This window comes from Mustela lutreola, chromosome 3 (genome assembly GCF_030435805.1).
Source record: "Mustela lutreola isolate mMusLut2 chromosome 3, mMusLut2.pri, whole genome shotgun sequence".
Lineage (NCBI taxonomy): Eukaryota > Metazoa > Chordata > Mammalia > Carnivora > Mustelidae > Mustela > Mustela lutreola.
The window spans coordinates 78,647,023-78,665,175 of NC_081292.1; the positions used below are offsets into that span (position 1 = coordinate 78,647,023).

The 18,153-nt window shown below is 38.1% G+C and overlaps 1 protein-coding gene and 1 pseudogene across 2 annotated transcripts in view; both read left to right on the plus strand.

Moving 5' to 3' along the window:
- LYPLA1 (lysophospholipase 1) overlaps nucleotides 1–6,468 on the plus strand; it is a 40,810-nt gene extending 34,342 nt beyond the window's left edge. For both annotated transcript variants that reach the window (XM_059166439.1, XM_059166440.1), the window contains 2 exons: nucleotides 239–415; nucleotides 4,710–6,468. In XM_059166439.1, coding sequence (XP_059022422.1) covers nucleotides 239–415; nucleotides 4,710–4,763 — 231 coding nt within the window. In that variant the 3' untranslated portion in view covers nucleotides 4,764–6,468. The remainder of the gene's footprint in view (nucleotides 1–238; nucleotides 416–4,709) is intronic.
- A 133-nt stretch (nucleotides 6,469–6,601) lies between these two features.
- Nucleotides 6,602–13,927, plus strand: LOC131826830 (mRNA turnover protein 4 homolog; annotated as a pseudogene).
- Nucleotides 13,928–18,153: the final 4,226 nt, after the last annotated feature.

Sequence of the window (18,153 nt, forward strand, 5' to 3'; positions counted from 1 at the left end):
ACTTTCTAAGTAAATAAATAAAATCTTTTAAAAAAGCAAGACAGGGTGATCATATATCCTATAAAAGTTTAACTGAAGAGTTGTGGGAGTATAGGGAGAAAAGGAATTTTATTTCTGTGGCCGAGTAAAACTTATGAAGTAACATATTATATTTGCATATCTAGGTATAGTTGTAAATGCCTGGCATATAATGCTCTATACATTTGAATAAATACTAGTGTTCTTTTATTTTTTGCAGGGTCCTATCAGTGGTGTTAATAGAGATATTTCTATTCTTCAGTGCCATGGAGACTGCGATCCTTTAGTTCCCCTAATGTTTGCTTCTCTTACTGCCGAAAAGCTAAAAACATTAGTAAATCCAGCCAATGTCACCTTCAAAACCTACGAAGGCATGATGCATAGTTCCTGTCAACAGGTAATTGTTTGGAAGCAGTGATTACAGAGATATATTTGCAGCTTTTTTCATGTGATATTTTTAACGTAAGTAGCATTTGATTGCTTGGTTATTTAAAGGAGTTAATTAATGAATTCACATTGAATCATAGGGTAGCAGGATTTAGATCAGAGTTTATTCAATTTAATTCAGCAAGCATTCACTGTTTTCCCTATTACATGCCAGCTTTGTGCATAATTCAAACGACAAAACATTCCTTTTTATTGAAGTTTAAGCCAAATTAATAAAATTTTAAATGTAATAAGAGAAAAGGATATATATCCAAATAGTTGTGGATATATATCCAAATAATCGTATAGAAAACAGGATGTGATAAGTGTTATATTTGAAGTTTTCATAGTTCTCTAAAACACTGAGAAGAGTGGGGGTGCGCCTGGGTGGCTCAGTGGTTAAGCCACTGCCTTCGGCTCAGGTCATGATCTCAGGGTCCTGGGATCGAGTCCCGCATCGGGCTCTCTGCTCAGCAGGGAGCCTGCTTCCTCCTCTCTCTCTCTCTCTGCCTGCCTCTCTGCCTACTTGTGATTTCTCTCTGTCAAATAAATAAATAAAAAAAAATAAAAATAAAAATTAAAAAAAAAAAAAAAACACTGAGAAGAGTGAGATTAATTTTATCTTGGGAAGTACTAAGAACATGAAGCAAAAGCTAGATTTGGAATTTGGATAGCAAGTGTGCAGAGAAAGGGAAAGCAAGCTATCCAGTTGGGCCATGGTCTTATGAAAAGCTGGCTGTCCTAGAGCAGGATGCCATTCATAAAGTAGGTATAAGGAACAGTTTTAGGGTAACAGGAAGGAGATAATACTGAGTTCAGTGAACATACTGAGATTGATAGGCCCCTGTGATAACAAAATGGGTTTTGGAAATACTTGTCTGAAGCTCAAGCCTGTGATAGAGATTTAGAATAATTGCCAATATTATTCATCACTGAAGAATTACCATGGGAGAATATCATGAGGAAAAAGCCAAGGAATAGAACTTGAGGGTGAGAGGAGGGATTAAAAGGAGCTAGATGTAGAACGAGAGTACAGGAGGAGAGAATTCCAGAGTGGTGGTGCACCTGGCTGGCTCAGTCGGAAGAGCATGCAACTCTTGATCTTGGGATTGTGAGTTTGAGCCCCACGTTGGGCATAAAGATTACATACATAAACAAACTTTTTAAAAAATTGGTTAGGTTATTTAAGAAAAAAAAGAAAAAGGGGTTCCTTGGTGGCTCAATCAGTTAAGCATGTGACTGGTTCAGTTCATGATCCCAGGGTCCTTGGATTGAGTCCTGCATCGGGGCTCCCTGCTCAAGGGGGAGCTTACTTCTCCTGGTCCTGCTCCTGTTCCCCGCCCCCTGCTCATGCTTTCTCTCACTTGCTTTCACTCTATCTCAAATAAATAAATAAAATCTTTTTTTAAAAAGTCTTTTTTTCAGAGTAGAAGGGAACAGTGTCCCATGATTCAGAGAACAATTGACAAAAAATAGACCAGGAAGAAACTAACCAATAGTAAGCCATCTGTGACCTTGGATGTTTGGGGAGATGGAGCCTGCAGTGGATTGTGTAAAGTGGATAGGGAAATGGGAAAAGTAGAGGCAACATGTATTAACCTTTATTTAAAAAGTTTTTGTGAGGGTAAAAAGGATAAAAAGACTCTTTAATGGTTGGGAGGAAAAGACTCCCTTGATGAGGGAAGGAGGAAGAAAATACGATGAAGAGAAGGTAATATCTAATAGGGGGAATCTTAGGGAAATCGAATAATGTAAATAAGTCCTAAAATGGGTAGTGCTTGCCTTCAAAGAGGAAAACAGCACTTGAGAATCCAGAAGAGGGTCAATGAATATGAACAAGGATTGGTGAGGTAGTAGTTGTTGAGAGTTCACATTAGATCCTCTTTATCTTTTCAGTAAAGTTGGAGATATGGTCACTTGATAAGAATGAAGGAGGCCTGCATCAGTTTGGAGGCTTGAAAAGGCCTAGAATAAAAATTGATTGCCAAGCACTGAGGTAGTCCTACATAAAACTGTTTTGTAACCACCCAGCCTGGCTGAATCATTTGTTTTACAGACAGAGAAAAGAGGTAGTAATGTGGTTTATCCAGAAAGACAAGGGGGCCTAGGATTCTAGGCTGTTATTGAGAACATAGTTGGAACCATCAGCAAGTGCTGAATCCAGAAAACAGGTGGGCTGGCACTCCAGGTATCCAGGAGGGACTGAGAGCCTAGAGCATTGGTTTTTTTTTTTTTTTTTTTTTTTTTTAAAGATTTTATTTATTTATTTGATAGAGAGAAATCACAAGTAGATGGAGAGGCAGACAGAGAGAGAGAGGGGGAAGCAGGCTCCCTGCTGAGCAGAGAGCCCGATGCGGGACTCGATCCCAGGACCCTGAGATCATGACCTGAGCCGAAGGCAGCGGCTTAACCCACTGAGCCACCCAGGTGCCCCTAGAGCATTGGTTTTTAAAGTAGGCTTTATGTTATAAATACCCTGGAGCTTAATAAATATTCAGACACCAGAACTCCACAAACTCCACAATTCTGATTCAGCACATTGGGGGTTAGCAGGTAAACTCAGGTATTTGTGTTTGTGTGGATGTGTTTTTAAAATAAAGCTTCAGGGGTGCCAGGGTGGCTCAGTCAGTTAAGCAGCTGCCTTGGGCTCAGGTCATGATCCCAGGGTCCTGGGATCTAGTACTGCGTCAGGCTTCTTGCTTAGTAGGGAGCCTGCTTTTCCCTCTGCCTGCCACTCCCCCTGCTTGTGCGTGCTCTCTCTCCCTGACAAATCAATAAAATTTAAAAAAAAAAAAAAAAAAGGATTCTGTTTACCTAATCTCTACACTCAGTGTGGGGCTGGAACTTATAACCCTGAGATCAAGAATCACTGTTGGCACACCCCAAGCATGTGACTCTTGATCTCAGGGTTGTGTGTTCAAGCCCCAAGTTGGACATAGAGCTTACACAACAAGAAAAAAAGAAAAAAAAAGGTGATGATTTTTTGTGCAGTCACATTGGAGAATATTGGACTGAATGATGAGGAGCAGAAAGTGAAAAGAGGTAGTAAGAGGTATTGTGACCAAGAAACTTCAAGGACTTTAGAGTGTTATAAAATAGAGCACTTATGTGCTGTGGCTTTATTTTCTGATTGACTAAATTGTAAGGTTGAAGGTTCTTTGTGTTGCTAATTTGTGTGTTTGTGGAGTTAAGCCTTGAAATACTAGAGATGAGGGGCACCTGGGTAGCTGAGTGGGTTAAGCCTCTGCCTTCCACTCAGGTCATGATCTCAGGGTCCCGGGATCGAGTTCCACATCGGGCTCTCTGCTCGGCAGGGAACCTGCTTCCTCCTCTCTCTCTCTCAATGCCTTTCTGCCTACTTGTGATCGCTGTCAAATAAATAAAATGTCAAAAAAAAAAAAAGAAAGAAAAAGAAATACTAGAGATGATACTAGGAAATTATTTGAGGGGAGTGGGAAAACCGAGCCACATGCAGGAGTCTTATAAAACGTTTTTTGTTTTTTTTTTTGTTTTGTTTTTTTTTAAAGATTTTATTTATTTATTTGACAGAGAGAAATCACAAGTAGATGGAGAGGCAGGCAGAGAGAGAGAGAGAGGGAGGGAAGCAGGCTCCCTGCCGAGCAGAGAGCCCGATGTGGGACTCGATCCCAGGACCCTGAGATCATGACCTGAGCCGAAGGCAGCAGCTTAACCCACTGAGCCACCCAGGCGCCCCCCGTTTTTTTTTTTTTTTTTTTTTTTAATGAATACTTGATATATTCTTTTTTATCTTTCATAGGTACATGTTGTCTTTCAAATGGTTGCTTGTATGTAAATCCTTGTGAAAGGCACAAAATATTTTATGCTACAAATTTAGCATTTCATTCTAACAAGAGAAGGTTAAAATCTAGGTTTTTCTACCTGTGGTTAGTTGACCATAATTGTGTCCTTACTGATATTTCTCTGGATAGGTTTTGTTACTCCTAAGCCCCTTTCTCTCCACCTATGTTTTTTGTTCAGCTATAGCAAAGTGCAGACCATTTTCATAGGACTGCATAATAGTTGGGAGCTATCATTTGAATGTACATTTATAATCCTAATCACAGGAAATGTTCTGAAATTTCTGTTGAACTCTCATTTTTCTGTTACAACTTTTCATTTAATTGATGTAGTGAGAATATGGTTTTACCTTACCTTGGCACACCACGCATTTAGTTGGTGGTATTTTAGTAGGGATTTAATTACTGATTTTGTAACTGCTTATTAAATCACTTTATTCCAAACAGGAAATGATGGATATCAAGCAATTCATAGATAAACTTCTACCTCCAGTTGATTGACGTCACTAAGAGGCCTTGTGTAGGAGTGCACACCAGCATCATTGTAGTAGCGTATAAACCTTTTCCTGTGCCCAATCTTGAAACTTCTAACGTTTGCAGTGTTCAGATGTTTTGCAAATACCCACCAATGACACCGACTACATAATACTCTCTCCTTGTGGGAAATACGGTCTTTTAAGTTTCTATACATGTATTTGTATAATAGGATTCAGAATATACTAGTATTAAAATAGGTGAAGCAGCTAAGCTTTTTCCCAAATGTAATTCAGCAAAATAAAATACTGTAACCAGATTTTTTATTACATCATTTGACAATTATTAGTATGCTTAATGAAAAATTGTTCAGGTATAAATGAGCAGTTAAGATATAAATGATTTATGCATGCTGTGACTTAGTCTATGGACTTACTCCAAAATTACTTAGTCACCATGCATTATCTGTATTTTTATAAATGTATTCATTATATACTTAATGATTGTAATACATAATAAGAATGAGGTGTTACTACATTATTCCCAATAATAGGGATAATGCTTCTTCAGTAAAGAGTAATATTCCTCTGTTAAGTTGATGGCCCTTTTAATTTGGGGACCAGGCTTTATTTTCCCTGATACCATTTCTATTGAATATTTTTTTTCCTCTCTAAAAATGTTTTCTTTTTTTTTTTTTTTTTTTATCCTTCATAACAGACCAAATATTGCTTCCTTGCCATAGACATCTGCTACCAGTACATGCTGTAATTTGACATTTTGAATCACAGATTTGATGATATTTAAAATGTATTTACTCTTACATAAAGAAACCTTTAAACTTCCTACACTTATTTCTTAAACTGCACCTTCGTCCACAGTTAGGCCTATATAGTCACTAGAATCTTCAGTCTAGATAATGGGAATAATTCTGTGGTTGTATTTTTCTGTAATTAACTGAAAGAGTATGTAGGTCATATTCTAGTCTGTCCTGAAATATTTAAGACATCTTAAAAACTAATTTCTAAGATGATTTGCTCTAAGATGATTCTCCTTGAGCATAGTTTTAGTTTACTTGGTTTGTAGATATGTTTGAAACCAACTACTGTAGAAAATAAACAGTCCATTAGAAAAATTTGCTTTATTTTTATCTGCCAATGAACTTATTGAAAACTTCACTTTAGTAGGTGGGGTTTTATTTAGTTATTGTGCAAACATAAAAGTAGCAATTACTTGATTTTAAGTAGTTGAATTTTTCAGATTATTTGTAAAGATTATTGGAGAACAAATTTATGGGTGATAAAGATTAATCACAACTCAATACATATGGTATAGTTATAACAGTTTAATATGTAGCAAAAATGTATACTTGGTATTTCTAAACTGTTGGTAGTTTTTCTGCTGTATTCCAACTGACTAAAACAATGTTAGGAATGCATCTTTATAAATGGGTGCTAATTGATAATGGAAATAATTTAGTAATGGACTGTATAGAATGTTAATAATGAAGCCATATGTTTATGTCTGGATTTAAAAATTTTAAACAATCATTTAATAAGTCATTTTGCTTGACCTTGAGGAATAAAAATTGTTGTTTTAGTTATACAAATCAGCAAGATCTAACTTATAGCAAGAAATATTCCATTGAAATGTTGTGCTGTAATGTGGGAAAATGTAAATCTTTTTCATGATTTCTACCAATGTGAAATAAAATTTAATTCTGAGTTTTCTGTGACTGCTTTCTCATACTATTTTTAATATTTAGGTTTGCCTTTGAATGGTTGTCTATACTGAAAAGGGGGAAAATGTCAATGCAGTCATAACATATATTCAAGAGAGAATTTTTGATGATGGTATGGTTGATCTGGAATAGAACAAGGCATGAGAACTGCTTCTCTTGTTACTCAATTTGAATAAGCTAAAAAAGTATTCCTAAATTTGATTTTGTGTTTCTAACATGTTTAAGAAGTTTTGTTTACTGTTTCCAAGCCTGCTCCTCTCGTGCAGTATTCATGGGATTTTTAAATTAGTGTCATGAGGCAGTATCTAAATAATTTTTTCTCCTCTTATTTCACGGTTGACTCCTAGCATTTCCCAATAAAGGAATCCTTTCTGTCCGTCTCTTAAGCAGTCCTTCACTTTCTGCTTCTGAGTACTTAAAATTGACCAGCTCATTTTTTTGTGAGGGAGCTTGTTCTGTTTTTGGATTACCTTAATGGTAAGGGAGTTCTGTATATATACTACAATATTGTATGCAACTTTCAGACTTCATAACAGCATCTTATTTTGTATGGTAAACTTTTATTTTGTCATCCTTTCTCAACTATTGTGTTCACAGTTAGATGTGGTCAGTGTGGTATTGTTAATCTCTATTGACAGCATTAGTGTCTTATGTATATATAAATAATTGGGGAATTTGTCTACTATTGCAATCAGTGTTATGGATGTTTTTAAAAGTAGGTACATGATGAGCTCCTGGCTAGTTCAGTCAGTAGAGCATGTGACTTTGATCTTGAGGTGAGTTCAAGCCCCATGTTGGGCATAGAGTTTAATTTTTAAAAAAAGGTAAAAGTAGATACATGACACAGTTCCACCCTCTAACAACATACTACTTTATTTTGTAAAAATTATTAAAATATGAACAGTAATTTAAGTAGTTGAGATATTCTAGTCACTATACTAAACATTTTACATTCTTTATTAGTGTAATTCTCACATCAACTTTATCTTTGCTTTATAGGAAAAACTGATAGCTAAAGGGATGAACTGTTTGCCTATACTTACGGAGCTATTATATGTAACAGCCAGGATTCAGAGTGATGTGCCTGACTCCGTGGTCTGCTACCTTGCTCTTTGCCCTTGTGAGGTAATTTTAAATGCTGTAAACAAATAAAAAAGCTTATTCCATATAATTCAGAATGCTTAGAAGTAACTAAACTAGGGTAAGAACCAGCTTACCATAAAGAAATTACAATCTCCAGTGTCCAGAGAGAACTGAAAAAGAAACTAAAAACCTGCATGGTATACCTAACTTTGGGGCTCAGCAAATAACTTACCGTCGTACAGCCAGGACCCTTATAAGGGCTGCACTCTGTCCACAAAGTGAGCTAAAAAAACATTCAGTCTCTTCAGGAAGGAAGGGAAAACTTACCTATTTTGGCCAGGGCCCTGTATTAGAAGAGGGAGCTTTTCCCTTGACAATGTTTAACTAGAATTTTATATTAATATATATTTGGATTTTGAATTTATACTATTTCTGTGGCCGGGAAAACAAGCTCATAATTTAACATCAAGAATCTCCTTGAACTAGATTTGCCTGTTGAGCACTTGGAAGAAGCAAGATCTTTATGGACAGTGACATCCTCAATCTAGGCAGCATAAATTTAGTCTGCTGAGAGTGAGCTCAACTCCCCCCCCCCCCCAAATTCAAACCATAGGAGGGAACAGTCTGCCTGCCATAAATGATACCAGGTGACAAAAAAGCTAAAAATCATTAGACTCTTGGGAACTTTAAGAAACAAAGTATGAGGGGTGCCTGGGTGGCTCAGTGGGTTAAGCCTCTGACTTCAGCTTGGGTCATGATCTCAGGGTCCTGGGATCGAGCCCCACATTGTGCTCTCTGCTCAGTAGGGAGCCTGCTTCCCCCACTCTCTATATGCCTGCCTCTCTGCCTACTTGTGATCTCTGTCTGTCAAATAAATGAATGAAAAATCTTAAGAAAAAAAAGTATGAATGTTAAGCTGCGACGAAAGAATCAAGTGTAAACAGTATCAAATTGAAAATTGGAAAAAAAATTTTCTAGAAATGAAAAACAGTTACTCAAGTAAATATTTCAAATAAGAAGCATTATTTATGATAAAATATTTGAAATAATGCAATGTGGAATTACAAAGCCCTTTCAAAACAAACTATCATACATTTATATAATGGGATGTTGTACAGCTATAAAGAAGAAATGAGGGTGCACTGTACTAATTTGGCAAGGATTCAGAATACATTATTGATGGGAAAATAGTGTAAAAACTAAAAGGCATGGAGGAAATAATACCTATATTTTACTTAGTTAGAATTTACATTTGTAAAACCAAATTGCTAGAAGGATATTAAGAATCCAATAAAAGTGGTTATAGAGCATGAATGGGGAAGGAATGACATGGGTAAGGACTGGAGAGGAATTAGCCTGTTACTAAACCATTAAGGAAAGAGTAAAACCACAATGGAATTATCACTATATACCTATTAGAACAAATAAAATTTAAAAAGGCCATGGCAAATCTCTCATACATGGCTGGTGGGAATGTAAAGTGGACACTTTGAAAATTTTGGTAGCTTCTTTAAAATCTATATATAATAGTTATCGTATGACCCAGCAGTTGTACTCTTGGGGATTTATGCCAGAGAAAGGAAAACTTACATCTACACAAAAACCCATACGTGATTATTTATAGCAATTTTATTCATAATATCCAAAAAGTAGAAAGAAATTATGGCGCAACCATACCATTAAATACTACTTGGCAATAAAAAGGAATGAATTACTGATGTACGCAACAGTTTTGCTGGATCTCAATGTCATTATGCTGAATAAAAATGGCTTATCTTCAAAGGTCACATATGGTCTGATTTTATATAACTTTTGTCAAAATTACAAAATTATAGAAATGGAAAACATTAGTGAGTGGCAGAGATTAGAGATGGGGAGAAGGTAGGAGGTATGACTATAAAGGGGCATCATGAATGAGATCTTTGCAGTGATGGAATACTTCTGTATCTTGATTGTGGTGGTAGTTACATGAATTTATACATGTGATAAAATGAAAGGAATTTGCACACAGGAGTGCCAGTTTTGGGGTTTTGATATTGTATTATAATTATGAAAGGTGTAAGTATCTCTACAATTTCTTTTCAACCTGTGAATGTTTCAAAAGGTTTTTTTTTTAAAGTACAGTGGGAGAGATGATATAATTTGAACTATGCTATGGTTCGTTCCACTATTTTCTGAGAGTAGATAAGAACTAGTCATCCCCTTTAGATATTCACAATGTAAAGTCAACTAAAAACAACAAAAACAAAAAACCAAACAAATCCAAAAAACAAAAACACATATATAACTTCCAAACTAGGGGAGGGGATGGGGATGTCAATTTAAAAGACAAGGTAGGAGTAGAACATGTAAAATGTTAACATGTAAAATGTACAAGATATTTCAAGATATGATAGACACAAATCCAAAAGTAATAGTAATTATAATTGTGAGTGGGCTAGATTTGCCAGTAATAAGACAAGTTATCATTTTGGACAAAGAATGACATGAAGCTACATCATAACTACAAGAGATTCTGTTTAATTACAGAAAGATTGAACATAAAGGGATGGGAAAATGCAAGAAGCAAATACTCCCTAAAGTAAAGTAAGCTGTCTTATCCTATATTAGTATGATGCAAAGTACGTTTTGAGGCCATGAACACATGTCTGCACAAACACTTGTACATGGGTGTTCATAGCATTATTATTCATAATATTCCAAATGCTCAAAGAACCTAGATGTTTGTCACTGATGAATGGATAACTGAAATGCGGCATATCCAATAGCGTAGTTTGCAGCCATAAAAAAGGAATGTTCTAACATGGGTGAATCCTGAAACAATGCCAAGTGGTAGAAACGAGTTACAAATGACATCATATTGTATGATTTCTTTTATACGAAAAAACAGAATAGGCAAAACTTTTTAAAAATAGACTTTAGGGGGCTGTCAGCACCGCCTGCCGCCGCATGTGCCGGCAACGCGATGCCCAAATCCAAGCGCGACAAGAAAGTTTCCTTAACCAAAACTGCCAAGAAAGGCTTAGAACTGAAACAGAACCTGATCGAAGAGCTTGGGAAATGTGTGGCCACGTACAAGTACCTGTAGCTCTTCTCCGTGGCCAGCAAGCCGAAGGACATCCGTTTTGTAAGCGGTTAAACTGGAAGCACAGCCGGATGTTCTTTGGCAAAAACCAGGTGATGATAGTGGCCTTGGATCGAAGCCCAGCTGACGAGTACAGAGACAACCTACATCAGGTCAGCAAGAAGTTGAGGGGTGAGGTCGGTGTCCTTTTCACCCACCGCAGCAAGGAGGAAGTGAAGGAGTGGTTTACGAAATACGCCAAAGTGGACTTCGCTCCAGCCGGAAACAAAGCAACTTTCACTGCGACCCTGGACCCACGGCCCCTGGAGCAGTTCCCCCACTCCATGGAGCCACAGCTGAGGCAGCTGGGCCTGCCCACCGCCCTCCGGAGAGGGGTGGTGACGCTGCTGTCCGACCACGAGGTGGGCAAGGAGGGCGATGTGCTGACCCCAGAGCAGGCCCGCGTGCTGAAGCTTTTCAGGTATGAGATGGCTGAATTCAAGGTCACCGTCAAATACATGTGGGATGCACAGTCCGGAAGGTTCCAGCAGATGGGAGATGACTTGCCCGAGAGTGCATCCGAATCAGCAGAAGAGTCAGACGGGGAGGACGACGGCGGACGGACACTTGGCGGGACTGTGGGACGCTGTCTTGCTGGCCAAACAGCAGGGAGGGCACGAGGGATGGACTGCTTTTTTGTAAGCGGTAAAGCTGTCTGCGGGTGGCTCCTGTGTGGACAGCAGAGAGGACTTTTCCGGGGCAGGGGGGGATATATTAATTTTTAACATGTATGTACCTAGTAGAGTCTCAAAGCAGGTAAAACAGAAATGATGGTGACATCAGTGAAAGAGGTGGGAGAGGGAATGTCAAAGTCCTGTGTGTCCACACAAATACCAAAAACAAACAAAACAAACCTGACCCGAACTGTCACAATCCACTCTATGAATCTCTATGAAAATAGTCAAGAGTTTTCCACCAAGCAAGTGAATGCTTGAGAAAAACTTGATTGAAACCCAGTACAAAAGCGTTGTGTCATTTTAACTTACTCTTAACCCCCCACTTCTAGGTCTTGAAGATGAAGTCCATATTCCCAACATAGGTTCCAGATAATGGAGAAAGCAAAGCAGATTTTTGGTTCCAAACAATTGTGGTTGACTCTTAGGTGGGTCCTTGAAGGACTAACACAAAGGCCTTTCCCCTCCTTTTACTTTTTTCTCTTTCTGTTTTTCTTTTTTCTTTTCTTTCTTTCTTTTTTTTTTTTTTTTTTCCTGCCCTAACTCAGAACTCTCTCAGGTTGGAAAAATAGCTACACGGAGGTGATTCCCCCCCAAAATATTTAAATGCAAAGAAACCAACCACTACCATAGTTGGGGCAAAAATAGATACACTGAAAAACCTGAGAAGAAAAGGCTAGGGAATGAAATGCCTTGGGGGAATAAAGACTTCGAAAAGCTTCCACATAAGTCTAGAAGGCCATGTGCATGAACGGCCAGGGTGCATGTTTAAAAAGACCTGAGAATGCTCTAAGCACTCATCTCTGGCTGATCTTGAAGCCCTGGGCAAGCAAGATAATAGAGTAAAGGCAACATTTTATGCTTCCCAGCTGAATATTGCAGGTATGCCCCAAGACACATGAAGCCCAGATGTAAGTACTGGGAGTTGTTTTGTCCCCAGGCACTGAAGGAAATCTCTGTGAAATCACCAGGTGGACAGTAAGCTAACAGATTTAGTGACCACTCATGACAATAAATTTAGTCTTTACCAAAAGGAATTCAAAGAAGTCACTAAACCGAACACAATAACTAAACAACAAAAACCAAAACCCTCAACAACAATGATGCTGATTTCCAAAGTTACATTATAATATTAAAAATGTTACGTTTTCAACAAGAAACAAAGCATGCAAAGAAACAAAATTCTAGCCCATTCACATATACGGTAAAGGAATATTAACATAAACTGCCCCTGAAGATGCCCAGACGTTGGACTCACTAGACAAACACCTTAACTGCCTTAAATATGCTCAAAGAACTAAAGTAAATAATGGATAAAGAACTAAAAGAAACCGAGGTTTGTGGGGAGATGGGGTAACTGGGTGATGGGCATTAAGGAGGGCACTGGATGTTATAAGCAACTGATGAATCACTAAAGTCTACCTTTGAAACTAATAATAAACTAAGTTAATTGAATTTAAATAAAAAAATTTTTACAAAGAAATGAGTTGGGGGAAGGAGTTAAGATGGTGGAGGAAGAGAAGACCCTAAGTTTGTCTGGTCCCTGGAATTCAGCTAGATAGTTATCAAATCATTCTGAACCGGTACGAAATAAATCAAAGATCTGAGAAAAGAGATGCTGCAATTCTACAAATAGAAAAGCGATCACTTTTTGGAAGGTAGGAGGTACAGGGACATGAATCTGGGGCAATATATTGGAGGATAACATGGGGAGGAGCCTGGTTAAGGAGGTCACCACAAAGCATTATAAACAGTGGAACACAAAATCAACTTTTAAAAGTCTACTGGGGTAGGGACTTCCCTGGCTCAAAGGTGCTGAAGTGGCAAAGTGGGGCAAAATTCCAGGTGAGAGAGCATGGTCCACGGTCCCGGAGGGCACAAGAAGAACGGGCCTACCTGAGTGCAGCAGAGTTCCCAGGCATTGGAGAAGGAAGCTGGATGAAAATAGTCTAGGCACAGCTTTCTGCTTGTTGTTGCCATGCACTGTGAACTGCTGCACAGTTGGGTGACCACTCTCTGGGCAGGGACCCAGCAAGAGGCAAAAGTGGTGAGACTCCCCCCACCCCCACTCCAGGAGAAGGGCAAGTGTTTGTATCACAGAAGTCTGTGAAGTTTAGAGAGTGGAAACTGGGTTCCATGTGTGAGATAAAAGTGCTGTCACAGGCTGGATGAACACAGAGTTTAGACAGAAATCATGGAGACAAGAGTGAGTGACTGCTTTTCTGTGAGGGCTCACTAAAGAGTCAGGGGCACGAACTTTCAGTACGGCAGCTAGAGATGGTGTGTTGCCATTTTCATCTTTCCAATCTGTGCTGAAAGACATCAGGGAGCAAAAGAGCACCACATAGTGCATTCCTGAGCCACTTACATGGAGCCTGGCCCTCCAGCAAGGGGACTGTGATTCCCCCGGGAAAAGCAGCACAACAGGCCTCTCCCCAGGAAGACCAGCAGGAACATCTGGCTAATACCAACTTTACCGATCAAAAAAAACTGCAGAAGTTCAGGGCTAGGGGAAATCAGTATATAGCATGCATGTTTTTTTTTATTATTCTTTAGTTTTTCAGATTTTTTTTTCAGCTATCATTTCTTTCAATTCTTTTAAAATTTTTATATATATGTTATATATATATAGTTTATATTTGTATATTTTATAAATAAATACATATATTTATGTATTATAAAAGTATATTTTATATGTATTATAAAATATATGTATTTTTATATATAAATATATAAAATATATTTTATATATGTATTTTATGTTTCCATGTTGTATTTTATTGTAGTTTTGTATATACATGTTTTTCTTCCCTATTTTGAGATCTAGTTTCTCTTTTTTTTTTTTTAAAGATCGTATTTATTTATTTCACAGTGAGAGAGAGAGAGTGAGAGCAGGAATATGAGCAGGGGGAGTGGAAGAGGAAAAGCAGTCTTCCTGCCAAGCAGGGAACCTGATGCAGGGGCTCCGATCCCAGGACCCTGGGATCATGACCCGAGCCAAAGGCAGACATTTAATGAATGAGCCACCCAGGCACCCCCAAGATCTAGTTTCTTTTAACAAACAGACCAAAACACACCAAGGATCTGGTTTATTGTTTCATTCTGTTTTACTTTTTTCTTTTATTAGTATTATCTATTTTACTTCTTGTTTGATTTTTTCTTATTTTGTTTTGTTTCTATTTTCTTCTGGTTTGTTTTTTTTCTGGTGGTGTTATTTTTGCCTTTTCTCTCACTTTCTTTTATTCTTTTCTGGACATAATGAGAAGACAGAGAAACTCACCCTAAAAGAGAACATGAGGAAGTACTCCCTGCCAGAGATTTAATCAATATGGATATAAGTAAGATGTTGGAACTAGAATTCAAAACAACGATTGTAAAGATACTAGCTGGGCTTGAAAAAAAGCATAGAAAGCACTAGAGAAACCCTTATTATAGAAATAAAAGAACTAAAAATCTAATCAGGCCGAAGTTAAAAATGCTATTATTGAGATGCAGTAAGAAATGGAGGCTCTAACAGCTGGGATAAATGAGGCAGAAGAGATATAGAAGACAAAATGATGGAGAATAAGGAAAGTGAGAAACAGAGAGAAAAACAACTACTAGATTATAAAGGGAGACTTCAAAATCAGTGATACCATAAAGCAAAAGAAAATTCAAGTAATAGGGGTCCCAGAAGATGAACAGAGAGAGGGGGGCAGGTTTTTTGAACAAATTATAGCTGAGAACTCCCCTAATCTGTGGAAGGAAACAGGCATTCAAGTCCAGGAGAATCCCCCTCAAAATCAGTAAAAACAGGTCAATACCTCAGCATATATTTGTGAAGCCTGCAAATTTCAGAGATAAAGAGAAAAATAAATGAATAAAATCTTAAAAAAAAATTATTTCTCCCAATCTGTGTCTGAACTTTTCATTCTTAAGTGTCTTTTATTTTATTTCCTTATTTTTAAAATGTTCTTTGTTTATTTGACAAAGGGAGAGATAGTGAGAGAGGGAATACAAGCAGGGGGACTGGGAGAGGAAGAAGCCGGCCCCCTGCTGAGCAGGGAGCCCAATGTGGGCCTCGATCCCAGGACTGTGGGATTATGACCTGAGCAGCAGGCAGATGCTTAACAACTGAGTCATCCAGGTGCCTCACCAGCAAATAAACTGAAGCAGTAATCAGAAATCTCCCAACAAGGGTGCCTGGGTGGCTCAGTTGGTTAGGTGTCTGTCTTTGGCTAGAGTCATGATTTCAGTGTCCTGGGATTGGACTGAATGTCAGTCTCCCTACTCAGCGAGGTGTCTGCTTCTATCTCTCCACTGCTTCTCATCCTGCTTGTTCTCTCTCTCTCTCTTTCAAATAAATAAAGATCTTGGGCACCTGGGTGGCTCAGTGGGTTAAGCCACTGATCTCAGGGTCTTGGGATCGAGTCCCGCATCGGGCTCTCTGCTCAGCAGGGAGCCTGCTTCCTCCTCTCTCTCTCTGCCTGCCTCTCTGCCTGCTTGTGATCTCTCTCTGTCAAATAAATAAATAAATCTTTAAAAAAAATAAAAAAAATAAAGATCTTTTAAAAAAATCTGCCAACAAACAAGGGTCCAGAGCCAAATGGCCTCCCAGTGGAATTCTACCAAACATTTAAAGAGGAATTAATACCTATTCTTCTGAAACTATGGGTGGCTCAGTGGATTGGGGCCTCTGCCTTCGGCTCGGGTCGTGGTCCCAGGGTCCTGGGATCGAGCCCCGTGTCGGGCTCTCTGCTCAGTGAGGAGCCTGCTTCCTCCTTTCTCCTCTCTCTCTGCCTGCCTCTCTGCCTGCTTGTGATCTCTGTCAAATAAATAAATAAAATCATTAAAAAATAGAAATGGAAAGAAAACTTCCAAAATAATTTTATGAGGCCAGTAGGGTGTTATACTTAAAATATTGAAAGAAAGAATTTCAATGAACAATTCTTTTCCTGTTTTTAAAGATTTTATTTATTTATTTGACAGAAAGAGAGAGAGAAGGAACATAAGCAGGGGGAGTGTGAGAGGGAGAAGCAGGCTTCCCTTTGAGCAGGGAGCCCGATGAGGGGCTCAATTCCAGGACCCTGGGATCATGACCTGAGCTGAAGGTAGACACTTAATGACTGAGCCACCCAGGTGCCCCTCAATGAACAGTTCTATCTAGCAAAGCCATTCTTCAAAAATGGAGTAACTAAAACATTCACAGAAGCAAAAGCTAAGGCAGTTCAATGCCAGTATACTTCCTTGATAAAGGAAGTCCTTCAGGCTGAAATGAAAGGACATTAGACAGTAAGTTGGAAGTCATATGAAGAAATAAAGAACACCAGTAAAGGTACTTACTTAGGTTAATCTAAATACCCATATTATTGTAATTTTGGCTTGTGACTTCTTTTTCTTTTCTACCTCATTTAAAAGACATGCATAAAATATTAAGTATAAGTCTATGTTACTAGGAATACATTTTGTAAAGATTTAATTTGTGAGAACTGCATAAAGGGGAAAGGACAGAGTTGTATAGTAGGAAAGCATCTGTATACTATTGAGGATGAGTTGGGATTATTAAAAAGAGAATGCTATAATTTTAAAATGTTAATTGTACTTTCAGAGATTATGAAGTTGGGCAGATACTGGCCAGGATGAGGATATTGGATCTCACTGCCCTCTTAGCTCCTCCACCCTTCTTTGGAGCAAAAAAGGAAGGGAGAATGGAGTAAAAAATGGCATACTAGAAGAAATCAATCACAGAAGAAGGCTGGAATGGAGGAACTGAGGAAAAAAAGGTATAAGATATAAGAAAAAAGTAGCAAAATGGCAGAAGAATGTCCTTAACTAATAATTATCTTTAAAGGATAAATTATTCAATTTATGAATAATTGAATTTAATAATGATTGAACAATAATTTGAATAAAAAATTACAAAAATCAGAACAATATCTCAATATCAGAAGAAAGTATCAACAATAAAGAGATAAAAATTATAATAAGTTAACAAAATAGATATCTGGAGCTGGAAAAACAGTAATTGAAATGAAAATTCACTGTAGTTGAATTGCTCCATTCTCACTTCCTTTTTTGCCTATATTAAGTTATTTTCTTAGTGGTTACTCTGGGGATTACAATTAACTTTTTATCAATCCATTTTATTGAGGGGCTTCTGGGGAAACATTAAATGACTAAATGACTAAATGAGATTTACGTCAGGAGTTCAAGAATGGTTCACTATAAATAAATCATGCAATGTTAATACAATGAAGGAAACATCTGATGCGATTATGTCAACTGACACAAACGTTTGACAAAATTTAATAACTATTCACGATAGAAATGCTCAACAAACTACTGTGTTCGACTTTCTGAGTCAGGAAACAAACCAGATTGGGTCTTGGTTCTTGAGCTTACAAACAATTTGTCTTTTAAAAAAGGGACGCTTGGGGGGCGCCTGGGTGGCTCAGTGGCTTAAGCCGCTGCCTTTGGCTCAGGTCATGTCTCAGGGTCCTGGGATCGAGTCCCACATCGGGCTCCTTGCTCGGCAGGGAGCCTGCTTCTCCCTCTGCCTCTGCCTGCCATTCTGTATGCCTGTGCTCGCTCTCTCTCCCTCTCTCTCTCTCTGACAAAATCTTTAAGAAAAAATAAAATAAAAAGGGGACGCTTAAAGCGATCAAATCCGTATTATAAAGATTTAGGGAGACTGGGGCAGTTCTGATTTTCACTGTAGCCGCCTCCACAGAAAAAGGGCTCGGGATTTAACTGACTTTTTTTTTTTTTTTTAAAGATTTTATTTATTTATTTGACATACGGAAAACACTCGTAGGCAGA